Raw genomic sequence first — 15,433 nt, forward strand, 5'->3', positions numbered from 1 at the left:
AAGGCTATGCTCGCTGAGTCTGTACATAGTCAAAGCTTTCCTTAATTTTTGGTCAGTCACAGTGGTCAGGTATTCTGCCGCTGTGTACTCTCTGTGTAGGGCCAAATAGCATTCTAGTTTGCTCTGTTTTTTTGTTAATTCTTTCCAATGTGTCAAGTAATTATCTTTTTGTTTTCTCATGATTTGGTTGGGTCTAATTGTGCTGCTGTCATGGGGATCTGTAGGGTGTGTTTGTGAACAGAGCCCCAGGACCAGCTTGCTTAGGGGACTCTTCTCCAGGTTCATCTCTCTGTAGGTGATGGCTTTGTTGTGGAAGGTTTGGGAATCGCTTCCTTTTAGGTGGTTATAGAATTTAACTGCTCTTTTCTGGATTTTGATAATTAGTGGGTATCGGCCTAATTCTGCTCTGCATGCATTATTTGGTGTTCTACGTTGTACACTGAGGATATTTTTGCAGAATTCTGCGTGCAGAGTCTCAATTTGGTGTTTGTCCCATTTTGTGAAGTCTTGGTTGGTGAGCGGACCCCAGACCTCACAACCATAAAGGGCAATGGGCTCTATGACTGATTCAAGTATTTTTAGCCAAATCCTAATTGGTATGTTGAAATTTATGTTCCTTTTGATGGCATAGAATGCCCTTCTTGCCTTGTCTCTCAGATCGTTCACAGCTTTGTGGAAGTTACCTGTGGCGCTGATGTTTAGGCCAAGGTATGTATAGTTTTTTGTGTGCTCTAGGGCAACAGTGTCTAGATGGAATTTGTATTTGTGGTCCTGGTGACTGGACCTTTTTGGAACACCATTATTTTGGTCTTACTGAGATTTACTGTCAGGGCCCAGGTCTGACAGAATCTGTGCATAAGATCTAGGTGCTGCTGTAGGCCCTCCTTGGTTGGTGACAGAAGCACCAGATCATCAGCAAACAGCAGACATTTGACTTCAGATTCTAGTAGGGTGAGGCCGGGTGCTGCAGACTTTTCTAGTGCCCGCGCCAGTTCGTTGATATATATGTTGAAGAGGGTGGGGCTTAAGCTGCATCCCTGTCTAACCCCACGACCCTGTGTGAAGAAATGTGTGTGTTTTTTGCCAATTTTAACCGCACACTTGTTGTTTGTGTACATGGATTTTATGATGTCGTATGTTTTACCCCCAACACCACTTTCCATCAGTTTGTATAGCAGACCCTCATGCCAAATTGAGTCGAAGGCTTTTTTGAAATCAACAAAGCATGAGAAGACTTTGCCTTTGTTCTGGTTTGTTTGGTTGTCAATTAGGGTGTGCAGGGTGAATACATGGTCTGTTGTACGGTAATTTGGTAAAAAGCCAATTTGACATTTGCTCAGTACATTGTTTTCATTGAGGAAGTGTACGAGTCTGCTGTTAATGATAATGCAGAGGATTTTCCCAAGGTTACTGTTGACGCATATTCCACGGTAGTTATTGGGGTCAAATTTGTCTCCATTTTTGTGGATTGGGGTGATCAGTCCTTGGTTCCAAATATTGGGGAAGATGCCAGAGCTAAGGATGATGTTAAAGAGTTTTAGTATAGCCAATTGGAATTTGTTGTCTGTATATTTGATCATTTCATTGAGGATACCATCAACACCACAGGCCTTTTTGGGTTTGAGGGTTTTTATTTTGTCTTGTAACTCATTCAATGTTATTGGAGAATCCAGTGGGTTCTGGTAGTCTTTAATAGTTGATTCTAAGATCTGTATTTGATCATGTATATGTTTTTGCTCTTTATTCTTTGTTATAGAGCCAAAAAGATTGGAGAAGTGGTTTACCCATACATCTCCATTTTGGATAGATAATTCTTCGTGTTGTTGTTTGTTTAGTGTTTTCCAATTTTCCCAGAAGTGGTTAGAGTCTATGGATTCTTCAATTACATTGAGCTGATTTCTGACATGCTGTTCCTTCTTTTTCCGTAGTGTATTTCTGTATTGTTTTAGTGATTCACCATAGTGAAGGCGTAGACTCAGGTTTTCCGGGTCTCTATGTTTTTGGTTGGAGAGGTTTCTCAATTTCTTTCTTAGAATTTTGCATTCTTCATCAAACCATTTGTCATTGTTGTTAATTTTCTTCGGTTTTCTATTTGAGATTTTTAGATTTGATAGGGAAGCTGAGAGGTCAAATATACTGTTAAGATTTTCCACTGCCAAGTTTACACCTTCACTATTACAGTGGAACGTTTTACCCAGGAAATTGTCTAAAAGGGATTGAATTTGTTGTTGCCTAATTGTTTTTTGGTAGGTTTCCAAACTGCATTCCTTCCATCTATAGCATTTCTTAATGTTACTCAGTTCCTTTGGCTTTGATGCCTCATGATTGAGTATTGCTCTGTTTAGGTAGACTGTGATTTTGCTGTGGTCTGATAGGGGTGTCAGTGGGCTGACTGTGAACGCTCTGAGAGACTCTGGGTTGAGGTCAGTGATAAAGTAGTCTACAGTACTACTGCCAAGAGATGAGCTATAGGTGTACCTACCATAGGAGTCCCCTCGAAGCCTACCATTGACTATGTACATACCCAGCGTGCGACAGAGCTGCAGGAGTTGTGACCCGTTTTTGTTGGTTATGTTGTCATAGTTGTGCCTAGGGGGCATACGGGGAGGGAATGCTGTCACCTCCAGGCAGGTGTTTGTCCCCCTGTGTGCTGAGGGTGTCAGGTTCTTGTCCGGTTCTGGCATTTAGGTCACCACAGACTAGTACATGTCCCTGGGCCTGGAAATGATTGATTTCCCCCTCCAGGACGGAGAAGCTGTCTTCATTAAAATATGGGGATTCTAGTGGGGGGATATAGGTAGCACACAGGAGGACATTTTTCTCTGTTAGGATAATTTCCTTTTGAATTTCTAGCCAAATGTAGAATGTTCCTGTTTTGATTAATTTAATGGAGTGAGTTAGGTCTGCTCTATACCAAATTAGCATACCCCCTGAGTCCCTTCCCTGTTTCACACCTGGTAGTTTGGTGGATGGGACTACCAGCTCTCTGTAACTTAGAGGGCATCCAGTGGGTCTGTCTCCTCTATACCAGGTTTCTTGCAGGATGACAATGTCTGTATTACCGATTTCTTTGGTGAAGTCCGGGTTTCTGCTCTTCAGGCCAAAGGCAGATGACCTCAGGCCTTGGATATTCCAGGATGAAATAGTAAAGGCTTTTTGTTCCATAAAGTGTCCATGTTGTTGGTCGTGGTTTGGCCTCTCTACAGTATCTCTCTCTCTCTCTCTCTCTCTACAGTATCTCTCTCTCTCTACAGTATCTGTCTCTCTCTCTCTACAGTATCTGTCTCTCTCTCTACAGTATCTCTCTCTCTCTCTCTACAGTATCTCTCTCTCTCTCTCTACAGTATCTCTCTCTCTCTCTCTCTCTCTACAGTATCTCTCTCTCTCTACAGTATCTCTCTCTCTCTACAGTATCTCTCTCTCTACAGTATCTCTCTCTCTCTCTACAGTATCTCTCTCTCTCTCTCTCTCTACAGTATCTCTCTCTCTCTCTCTACAGTATCTCTCTCTCTCTCTCTCTACAGTATCTCTCTCTCTCTCTCTACAGTATCTCTCTCTCTACAGTATCTCTCTCTCTCTCTCTACAGTATCTCTCTCTACAGTATCTCTCTCTCTCTACAGTATCTCTCTCTCTCTCTACAGTATCTCTCTCTCTCTCTACAGTATCTCTCTCTCTCTCTACAGTATCTCTCTCTCTCTCTACAGTATCTCTCTCTCTCTCTACAGTATCTCTCTCTCTACAGTATCTCTCTCTACAGTATCTCTCTCTACAGTATCTCTCTCTACAGTATCTCTCTCTACAGTATCTCTCTCTCTCTCTACAGTATCTCTCTCCCTCTCTACAGTATCTCTCTCTCTCTCTACAGTATCTCTCTCTCTCTCTACAGTATCTCTCTCTCGATCTACAGTATCTATCTCTCTCCCTCCCACCCCTTCTCTCTCTCTCTACAGTATCTCTCTCCCTCCCTCTCTCCTCTTTCTCTCTACAGTATGTCTATCTCTCTCTCCCTCCCACCCCTTCTCTCTCTCTCGCTCTCTCCCTCTCCCCACAGTATCTGTCTCTCTCTCTCTACAGTATCTGTATCTCTCTCTCTCTCTGTGTCTGTCTGCCTGGCAGCCTGTATCTCCCCCAGTGAGAGGAACTGCTATCTCTTATTGATGCTCTCTTTTTTTTCTGTCACTCCCTCTCTCTTTTCCAGGGCTCTTGGCCTCTTATTGGTCATAGCAGATTGGAAACAAGGTTTCTCAATCTTCCCTTTTCTCTCTCTTTCTCTGCTCCTCCGATCTTCACGCCTAAAGTATGTGGGTGTTAGAGATGGAACGGTTCAGTGTTTTTAAATGGTAGTGTTAAACTCTGCATTATTTAACAGTTTAGTGTAATGTTATGGTGCCGTCAGCTGCTTACGCACATCCAGTACAGGAAGGAAGACAGGAAGTTCAAGGCTGTTTCACATCCAGTACAGGAAGGAAGACAGGAAGTTCAAGGCTGTTTCACATCCAGTACAGGAAGGAAGACAGGAAGTTCAAGGCTGTTTCACATCCAGTACAGGAAGGAAGACAGGAAGTTCAAGACTGTTTCACATCCAGTACAGGAAGGAAGACAGGAAGTTCAAGGCTGTTTCACATCCAGTACAGGAAGGAAGACAGGAAGGAAGTTCAAGGCTGTTTCACATCCAGTACAGGAAGGAAGACAGGAAGTTCAAGACTGTTTCACATCCAGTACAGGAAGGAAGACAGGAAGTTCAAGACTGTTTCACATCCAGTACAGGAAGGAAGACAGGAAGTTCAAGGCTGTTTCACATCCAGTACAGGAAGGAAGACAGGAAGGAAGTTCAAGACTGTTTCACATCCAGTACAGGAAGGAAGACAGGAAGGAAGTTCAAGGCTGTTTCACATCCAGTACAGGAAGGAAGACAGGAAGTTCAAGGCTGTTTCACATCCAGTACAGGAAGGAAGACAGGAAGGAAGTTCAAGACTGTTTCACATCCAGTACAGGAAGGAAGACAGGAAGGAAGTTCAAGGCTGTTTCACATCCAGTACAGGAAGGAAGACAGGAAGTTCAAGGCTGTTTCACATCCAGTACAGGAAGGAAGACAGGAAGTTCAAGGCTGTTTCACATCCAGTACAGGAAGGAAGACAGGAAGGAAGTTCAAGGCTGTTTCACATCCAGTACAGGAAGGAAGACAGGAAGGAAGTTCAAGGCTGTTTCACATCCAGTACAGGAAGGAAGACAGGAAGGAAGTTCAAGGCTGTTTCACATCCAGTACAGGAAGGAAGACAGGAAGGAAGTTCAAGGCTGTTTCACATCCAGTACAGGAAGGAAGACAGGAAGGAAGTTCAAGGCTGTTTCACATCCAGTACAGGAAGGAAGACAGGAAGGAAGTTCAAGACTGTTTCACATCCAGTACAGGAAGGAAGACAGGAAGTTCAAGGCTGTTTCACATCCAGTACAGGAAGGAAGACAGGAAGGAAGTTCAAGACTGTTTCACATCCAGTACAGGAAGGAAGACAGGAAGTTCAAGACTGTTTCACATCCAGTACAGGAAGGAAGACAGGAAGGAAGTTCAAGGCTGTTTCACATCCAGTACAGGAAGGAAGACAGGAAGGAAGTTCCATATTTAGAGACAGTTGTTCACAGGGTTTCACATCCAGTTCAAGGCTGTTTCACAAATGACACCCTATTCCTGATAGAGTGCAGTACAACCCTATAGGGCCCTGGTCTAAAGTAGTGCACTATGTAGGGAATAGGGCCCTGTTCTAAAGTAGTGTACTATATAGGGAATAGGGCCCTGGTCTAAAGTAGTGCACTATGTAGTGAATAGGGCTCTGGTCTAAAGTAGTGCACTATATAGGGAATAAGGCCCTGGTCTAATGTAGTGCACTATATAGGGAATATGGTGCCATTTGGGATGCATTACATGTTGTTGGGGTAAGTTATCTGCCTAGATAGGTAACGAACACTATCACTCTCTTCCTCTTTAAAATATGGATGAATGTGAATGTGTTCTTTTGATTTAGGTTCTGTTTGCTGGGGAGAGGAGACAGTCAAACACACTTGTCATCTTAATGGGCCCTGGTATAAACATTAAATTAAACATTTTAAACAGCTCTTGGATAACTATCAACATTGTATTTGTCTTCTTTTTGAAACATTTATTTGTTCCCAGAGGACATGTTTGTAACTGATTTGGTTTAATCATGTGATGATAATAATAGTGTGTGTGTGTATATATATATATATATGCTGAAGACAAGCTCACTGGTCTGTAGCTCACTGGTCTGTAGCTCACTGGTCTGTAGCTCACTGGTCTGTAGCTCACTGGTCTGTAGCTCACTGGTCTGTAGCTCACTGGACTGTAAGCTCACTGGACTGTAGTAGCTCACTAAGCCGTAGCTAACTAAACCTTTTGTGGAGATCGGTATGGAAGAACTTGACTGGCCGGCACAGAGCCCTGACCTCAACCCCATCGAACCCTTTGGGATGAATTGGAACGCCGAGTGCGACCCAGGTCTAATCACCCAAAATCAGTGCCCGACCTCTAATGCTCTCGTGGCTGAATGGAAGCAAGTCCCCACAGCAATGTTCCAACATCTAGTGGAAAGCCTTCCCAGAAGAGTGGAGGCTGTTATAGCAGCAATGTTCCAACATCTAGTGGAAAGCCTTCCCAGAAGAGTGGAGGCTGTTATAGCAGCAATGTACCAACATCTAGTGGAAAGCCTTCCCAGAAGAGTGGAGGCTGTTATAGCAGCAATGTTCTAACATCTAGTGGAAAGCCTTTCCAGAAGAGTGGAGGCTGTTATAGCGGCAATGTACCAACATCTAGTGGAAAGCCTTCCCAGAAGAGTGGAGGCTGTTATAGCAGCAATGTTCCAACATCTAGTGGAAAGCCTTCCCAGAAGAGTGGAGGCTGTTATAGCAGTAATGTTCCAACATCTAGTGGAAATCCTTCCCAGAAGAGTGGAGGCTGTTATAGCAGCAATGTTCCAACATCTAGTGGAAAGCCTTCCCAGAAGAGTGGAGGCAAGTCCCCGCAGCAATGTTCCAACATCTAATGGAAAACCTTCCCAGAAGAGTGGAGGCAAGTCCCGGCAGCAATGTTCCAACATCTAATGGAAAACCTTCCCAAAAGAGTGGAGGCAAGTCCCCGCAGCAATGTTCCAACATCTAATGGAAAACCTTCCCAGAAGAGTGGAGGCTGTTATAGCAGCAATGTTCCAACATCTAGTGCAAAGCCTTCCCAGAAGAGTGGAGGCTGTTATAGCAGCAATGTTCCAACATCTAGTGGAAAGCCTTCCCAGAAGAGTAGAGGCTGTTATAGCAGCAATGTTCCAACATCTAGTGGAAAACCTTCCCAGAAGAGTGGAGGCTGTTGTAGCAGCAATGTTCCAACATCTAGTGGAAAGCCTTCCCAGAAGAGTAGAGGCTGTTATAGCAGCAATGTTCCAACATCTAGTGGAAAACCTTCCCAGAAGAGTGGAGGCTGTTAAAGCATTAAAGAGGGGGGACCAACTCCATATTAATGCCCCTGGTTTTGGAATGAGATGTTTGACGAGCAGGTGTCCACATACTTTTGGTCATGCAGTTTACCTAGTGCTCTGTGGTTTGACAGTGCCACAAGTTAAATAAGGAGTTTTACACTGTGATAAGTGGTTGTCTCACCAACCTTAGTTGAATGCACTGACTGTAGATTGTTCTGGATAAGATGGAGTTACAACACATACTGCATCTAATTTCTGTTAGATGAGGTCTGAACCACTTGGTATTCTTTTAGCTTTACAAATGGTCTAAACCACTTGGTATTCTTTTAGCTTTACAAATGGTCTGAACCACTTGGTATTCTTTTAGCTTTACAAATGGTCTAAACCACTTGGTATTCTTTTAGCTTTACAAATGGTCTGAACCACTTGGTATTCTTTTAGCTTTACAAATGGTCTGAACCACTTGGTATTCTTTTAGCTTTACAAATGGTCTGAACCACTTGGTATTCTTTTAGCTTTACAAATGGTCTAAACCACTTGGTATTCTTTTAGCTTTACAAATGGTCTGAACCACTTGGTATTCTGTTGGATCAGGAATGGTCTAAATCCCCAAAAATAAAAAAATATATATTTTTAAAAATTATTTTTCTTTTTTTATATATATATTTGTAATAATGAAAATTACAGCAATACTGAAGGAACAATGAACACCATGTAAAAACGTTAACTTTTCAGTTCCTTGCTCAGAACATGAGAACACATGAAAGCTGGTGGTTCCTTTAAACATCCCAGTTAAGAAGTTTTCGGTTGTAGTTATTATAGGAGTTTTGTGACTATTTCTCTCCATACTGTTTGTATTTCATATACCTTCGACTATTGGATGTTCTTATAGGCACTATAGTATTGCCAGCCTAATCTCGGGAGGCTTGAAGTCATAAAGAGTGCTGTGCTTCAAGCATTGCTAAGAGCTGCTGGCAAACGCAGGAAAGTGCTGTTTGAATGAATGTGCCTACCACCGCTCAGTCAGACTGCTCTATCAAATATCAATTCATAGACTTAATTATAATAAACACAGAAATACGAGCCTTTGATCATTAATATGGTCAAATCCGGGAACTATCATTTAGAAAACAAAACGTTTATTCTTTCAGTGAAATACGGAACCGTTCCGTATTTCATCGAACGGGTGGCAACACTAAGTCTAAATATTGCTGTTACATTGCACAACCTTCAATGTTATGTCATAATTATGTAAAATGGTCTTCACACAGTTGGCAACGAGCCAGGCGGCCCAAACTGCTGCATGTACCCTGACTCTGCTTACACTGAACGCAAGAGAAGTGATACAATTTCCCTAGTTAATATTGCCTGCTAACATCATTTAAAAAAAACAACTAAATATGCAGGTTTAAAAAAATATACTTCTGTGTATTGATTTTAAGAAAGGCATCGATGTTTATGTTTAGGAACAATTGTGCTTTTTTCGCCCATGCGCTTGTTAAATCATCACCTCTTTGGCGAAGTAGGCTGTGATTCAATGATAAATTAACAGGCACCAAATTGATTATATGCAACGCAGGACAAGCTAGTTAAACTAGTAATATCATCAACCATGTGAGGTTAACTAGTGATTATGTTAAGATGGTCAGCCAGTCTCCTCGTGGAGTAACAGGTGGTCAGCCAGTCTCGTGGAGTAACAGGTGGTCAGCCAGTCTTGTGGAGTAACAGGTGGTCAGCCAGTCTCGTGGAGTAACAGGTGGTCAGCCAGTCTTGTGGAGTAACAGGTGGTCAGCAGTCTCCTCGTGGAGTAACAGGTGGTCAGCCAGTCTCCTCGTGGAGTAACAGGTGGTCAGCCAGTCTCCTCGTGGAGTAACAGGTGGTCAGCCAGTCTCCTCGTGGAGTAACAGGTGGTCAGCAGTCTCCTCGTGGAGTAACAGGTGGTCAGCAGTCTCCTCGTGGAGTAACAGGTGGTCAGCAGTCTCCTCGTGGAGTAACAGGTGGTCAGCAGTCTCCTCGTGGAGTAACAGGTAGTCAGCCAGTCTCCTCGTGGAGTAACAGGTGGTCAGCCAGTCTCCTCGTGGAGTAACAGGTGGTCAGCCAGTCTCCTCATGGAGTAACAGGTGGTCGCCAGTCTCCTCATGGAGTAACAGGTGGTCAGCCAGTCTCCTCGTGGAGTAACAGGTGGTCGCCAGTCTCCTCGTGGAGTAACAGGTGGTCAGCAGTCTCCTCGTGGAGTAACAGGTGGTCAGCCAGTCTCCTCGTGGAGTAACAGGTGGTCAGCCAGTCTCCTCGTGCAGTAACAGGTGGTCAGCCAGTCTCCTCGTGGAGTAACAGGTGGTCAGCCAGTCTCCTCGTGGAGTAACAGGTGGTCAGCCAGTCTCCTCGTGGAGTAACAGGTGGTCAGCCAGTCTCCTCGTGGAGTAACAGGTGGTCAGCCAGTCTCCTCGTGGAGTAACAGGTGGTCAGCCAGTCTCCTCGTGGAGTAACAGGTGGTCAGCCAGTCTCCTCGTGGAGTAACAGGTGGTCAGCCAGTCTCCTCGTGGAGTAACAGGTGGTCAGCCAGTCTCCTCGTGGAGTAACAGGTGGTCAGCCAGTCTCCTCGTGGAGTAACAGGTGGTCAGCAGTCTCCTCGTGGAGTAACAGGTGGTCAGCAGTCTCCTCGTGGAGTAACAGGTGGTCAGCCTGCCACGCAGTCTCCTCGTGGAGTAACAGGTGGTCAGCCTGCCACGCAGTCTCCTCGTGGAGTAACAGGTGGTCAGCCTGCCACGCAGTCTCCTCGTGGAGTAACAGGTGGTCAGCCCGCCACAGTCTCCTCGTGGAGTAACAGGTGGTCAGCCAGTCTCCTCGTGGAGTAACAGGTGGTCAGCCAGTCTCCTCGTGGAGTAACAGGTGGTCAGCCAGTCTCCTCGTGGAGTAACAGGTGGTCAGCAGTCTCCTCGTGGAGTAACAGGTGGTCAGCAGTCTCCTCGTGGAGTAACAGGTGGTCAGCCTGCCACGCAGTCTCCTCGTGGAGTAACAGGTGGTCAGCCTGCCACGCAGTCTCCTCGTGGAGTAACAGGTGGTCAGCCCGCCACAGTCTCCTCGTGGAGTAACAGGTGGTCAGCCAGTCTCCTCGTGGAGTAACAGGTGGTCAGCCAGTCTCCTCGTGGAGTAACAGGTGGTCAGCCAGTCTCCTCGTGGAGTAACAGGTGGTCAGCCAGTCTCCTCGTGGAGTAACAGGTGGTCAGCCAGTCTCCTCGTGGAGTAACAGGTGGTCAGCAGTCTCCTCGTGGAGTAACAGGTGGTCAGCCAGTCTCCTCGTGGAGTAACAGGTGGTCAGCCAGTCTCCTCGTGGAGTAACAGGTGGTCAGCCAGTCTCCTCGTGGAGTAACAGGTGGTCAGCCAGTCTCCTCGTGGAGTAACAGGTGGTCAGCCAGTCTCCTCGTGGAGTAACAGGTGGTCAGCCAGTCTCCTCGTGGAGTAACAGGTGGTCAGCCAGTCTCCTCGTGGAGTAACAGGTGGTCAGCCAGTCTCCTCGTGGAGTAACAGGTGGTCAGCAGTCTCCTCGTGGAGTAACAGGTGGTCAGCCAGTCTCCTCGTGGAGTAACAGGTGGTCAGCCAGTCTCCTCGTGGAGTAACAGGTGGTCAGCCAGTCTCCTCGTGGAGTAACAGGTGGTCAGCAGTCTCCTCGTGGAGTAACAGGTGGTCAGCCAGTCTCCTCGTGGAGTAACAGGTGGTCAGCCAGTCTCCTCGTGGAGTAACAGGTGGTCAGCCAGTCTCCTCGTGGAGTAACAGGCGGTCAGCCAGTCTCCTCGTGGAGTAACAGGCGGTCAGCCTGCCACGCAGTCTCCTCGTGGAGAGCAATGTAAATCGGCCATAATCGGCGTCCAAAAAGGCAGATTACCGATTTGTTATTGAAAACTTGAAATCGGCCGTACCGATTTAATCGGTCAACCTCTATTTCAGACACTACGGCTGAGATGGTAAAATGTGTATAATACTGCTATGAAACTTTTATTTTTGTGTTCTATTTGTAATGTAGGTTGTAATGGACACCATTGGGAACGAGACCCAGATTCTCAATTGGGCAACCCGGGAATTAATCAATAATAAGATAACACTATGGTTGAACTTCTGTTTCAGACAACACCACTGGGATAGGTGAATGTGTTTCACACTACTATAAACTGCTGTAACACTTTGTTTTAGTTTTTATAACACACCTGTGAACCTCTATAAACTCTCTATTCCAGACAACAGCACTGGGAAGGTGTACATTATGATGGAGGCCAGGCTGGTAGCACTCTTCAAGACCGAGGAGGAATACACCATCATGGACAAGTGAGATCAATCAATATATATTAACCCATTAATCTATTTATCTATTAACCAATTAAGCTATTAATCTATATCAATCAATTAACCCATTAATCAATCAATATATGAACCTATTAAGCTATTAATCTATTAATCTATATCAACCTATTAACCCATTTATCATTAACCATTTTATCTATTAAGCTATTAACCAATTAATCAATTAACCAATTAATCAATTAACCAATTAATCAATTAACCTTGCCTAGAGGGGTTAGAGTTGGGGGCGTAGGTTGGGGGTTAGAGTTGGGGGCGTAGGTTGGGGGCGTAGGCTGGGGGCGTAGGTTGGGGGCGTAGGCTGGGGGTTTAGAGTTGGGGACGTAGGCTGGGGGTTTAGAGTTGGGGGCGTAGGTTGGGGGCGTAGGTTGGGGGCGTAGGTTGGGGCGTAGGTTGGGGGCGTAGGTTGGGGGCGTAGGTTGGGGGCGTAGGCTGGGGGCGTAGGTTGGGGGCGTAGGCTGGGGTTTAGAGTTGGGGGCGTAGGCTGGGGGTTTAGAGTTGGGGGCGTAGGCTGGGGGTTTAGAGTTGGGGGCGTAGGTTGGGGGTTAGAGTTGGGGCCTTAGAGTTGGGGCGTAGGTTGGGGTTTAGAGTTGGGGCGTAGGTTGGGGTTTAGAGTTGGGGCGTAGGTTGGGGGTTAGAGTTTGGGGCGTAGGTTGGGGGCGTAGGCTGGGGGTTTAGAGTTGGGGGCGTAGGCTGGGGGTTTAGAGTTGGGGGCGTAGGTTGGGGGTTTAGAGTTGGGGCCTTAGAGTTGGGGCGTAGGTTGGGGTTTAGAGTTGGGGCGTAGGTTGGGGTTTAGAGTTGGGGCGTAGGTTGGGGGTTAGGGAAAATTAGTATTTTGAATGGATATCAATGTTAGGTGCCCACAAGGATAGTAAAATATACTGTGTGTGAGAGAGAGGAGCTGTGGGAAAATACTGGACAGGACGAGAAACTAGTTTGGCAGTTTGGGAAATGCTATGGAGTTGAGTCTTTTGCCTGTCCCGACAGTCTCCCCAAACCTGTCCCGACAGTCTCCCCAAACCTGTCCCGACAGTCTCCCCAAACCTGTCCCGACAGTCTCCCCAAACCTGTCCCGACAGTCTCCCCAAACCTGTCCCGACAGTCTTCCCAAACCTGTCCCGACAGTCAAATCAAATACTGGATATTTGGTCCCCAAAGTGCCACAGCATTAGCATTAGCATTAGTCCTAATTTAACATTGGAGCTTTTAACACTGTAATAAAACAAGAATAAACTGTTGAGCTAATCACTGTGCGTTGTGTGAAAGTAAAACATATGACTTTCAAATTGTCCATTTTACATTTTTCAAAATGAAATTGGAGAACACAATACTTTTCTCTGGCTTGAGTTGTAGTGAAGGGACAATGAGCCACAGTGGGTAGTGAAGGGACAATGAGCCACAGTGGGTAGTGTTGTAGTGAAGGGACAATGAGCCACAGTGGGTAGTGTTGTAGTGAAAGGACAATGAGCCAAAGTGGGTAGTGTTGTAGTGAAGGGACAATGAGCCACAGTGGGTAGTGAAGGGACAATGAGCCACAGTGGGTAGTGTTGTAGTGAAGGGACAATGAGCCACAGTGGGTAGTGTTGTAGTGAAGGGACAATGAGCCACAGTGGGTAGTGTTGTAGTGAAGAGACCATGAGCCACAGTGGGTAGTGTTGTAGTGAAGGGACAATGAGCCACAGTGGGTAGTGTTGTAGTGAAGGGACAATGAGCCACAGTGGGTAGTGAAGGGACAATGAGCCACAGTGGGTAGTGTTGTAGTGAAGGGACAATGAGCCACAGTGGGTAGTGTTGTAGTGAAGGGACAATGAGCCACAGTGGGTAGTGTTGTAGTGAAGAGACAATGAGCCACAGTGGGTAGTGTTGTAGTGAAGGGACAATGAGCCACAGTGGGTAGTGTTGTAGTGAAGGGACAATGAGACACAGTGGGTAGTGTTGTAGTGAAGAGACAATGAGCCACAGTGGGTAGTGTTGTAGTGAAGGGACAATGAGCCACAGTGGGTAGTGAAGGGACAATGAGCCACAGTGGGTAGTGTTGTAGTGAAGGGACAATGAGCCACAGTGGGTAGTGTTGTAGTGAAGGGACAGTGAGCCACAGTGGGTAGTGTTGTAGTGAAGGGACAGTGAGCCACAGTGGGTAGTGTTGTAGTGAAGGGACAATGAGCCACAGTGGGTAGTGTTGTAGTGAAGGGACATTGAGCCACAGTGGGTAGTGTTGTAGTGAAGGGACAGTGAGCCACAGTGGGTAGTGTTGTAGTGAAGGGACAGTGAGCCACAGTGGGTAGTGTTGTAGTGAAGGGACAATGAGCCACAGTGGGTAGTGTTGTAGTGAAGGGACAATGAGCCACAGTGGGTAGTGAAGGGACAATGAGCCACAGTGGGTAGTGTTGTAGTGAAGGGACAATGAGCCACAGTGGGTAGTGAAGGGACAATGAGCCACAGTGGGTAGTGTTGTAGTGAAGGGACAATGAGCCACAGTGGGTAGTGTTGTAGTGAAGGGACAATGAGCCACAGTGGGTAGTGTTGTAGTGAAGGGACAATGAGCCACAGTGGGTAGTGAAGGGACAATGAGCCACAGTGGGTAGTGTTGTAGTGAAGGGACAATGAGCCACAGTGGGTAGTGTTGTAGTGAAGGGACAATGAGCCACAGTGGGTAGTGAAGGGACAATGAGCCACAGTGGGTAGTGAAGGGACAATGAGCCACAGTGGGTAGTGTTGTAGTGAAGGGACAATGAGCCACAGTGGGTAGTGTTGTAGTGAAGGGACAATGAGCCACAGTGGGTAGTGTTGTAGTGAAGGGACAATGAGCCACAGTGGGTAGTGTTGTAGTGAAGAGACAACGAGCCACAGTGGGTAGTGAAGGGACAATGAGCCACAGTGGGTCGTGAAGGGACAATGAGCCACAGTGGGTAGTGTTGGCGTGGGAGCAGAGGCATAAGGATTGGCCTGTTCCACAGAGTTTAGGCAACAGGAGAAGTGAAGTTTCTCAGCACATTTGAAGCACAGCCGAGTCAACCTGACGCTGTTCCAGTCATACGTGGGAACGAGTCACCTCCAGGTCGTAGGAACAGCGGGTTGACCTGTTGTTTGGTCCTGTAGGTTCCCTGGGAAGACGCTGAAGGGGAAGAAATACAAGCCGCTGTTCGACTATTTCAGGAAGGTGAGATGATGTGTGCATGATAATGTGTAATATTGTATAATGTGTGTAATATTGTATAATATGTGTAGTATTGTATAATGTGTGTAGTATTGTATAATAATGTATAATATTGTATCATGTATAATATTGTATAATGTATAATATTGAATCATGTATAATATTGTATAGTATTGTATAATGTGTATAGTAATTTATAATAATGTATAATATTGTACAATAATGTATAATAATGTGTATAAATGTATAATATTGTATGTGTATAAATATATAACATTGTATAATATTCTACCTCAATCTAAAGAAATGTGTTTTCATTCACCAAAAGAGCCTAAACCTGTCTGTCTCTCCTCTGTAGTGCAGAGAGACTATAACAGGTAATAACATGTCCTCTGTAGTGTGGGGAGACTATAACAGGTTATAACATGTCCTCTAGAGTGCTGG

General features: G+C 45.7%; 1 protein-coding gene across 2 annotated transcripts in view; it reads left to right on the forward strand.

Annotated features, from left to right (window-relative positions):
• Nucleotides 1-15,433, forward strand: part of iars1 (isoleucyl-tRNA synthetase 1) — a 166,846-nt gene that overhangs the window by 25,531 nt on the left and 125,882 nt on the right. For both annotated transcript variants that reach the window (XM_064967436.1, XM_064967435.1), the window contains exons 8-9: nucleotides 11,712-11,799; nucleotides 14,932-14,992. In XM_064967436.1, coding sequence (XP_064823508.1) covers nucleotides 11,712-11,799; nucleotides 14,932-14,992 — 149 coding nt within the window. The remainder of the gene's footprint in view (nucleotides 1-11,711; nucleotides 11,800-14,931; nucleotides 14,993-15,433) is intronic.

This window comes from Oncorhynchus masou, chromosome 6, assembly GCF_036934945.1.
Source record: "Oncorhynchus masou masou isolate Uvic2021 chromosome 6, UVic_Omas_1.1, whole genome shotgun sequence".
Classification (NCBI taxonomy): Eukaryota; Metazoa; Chordata; class Actinopteri; order Salmoniformes; family Salmonidae; genus Oncorhynchus; species Oncorhynchus masou.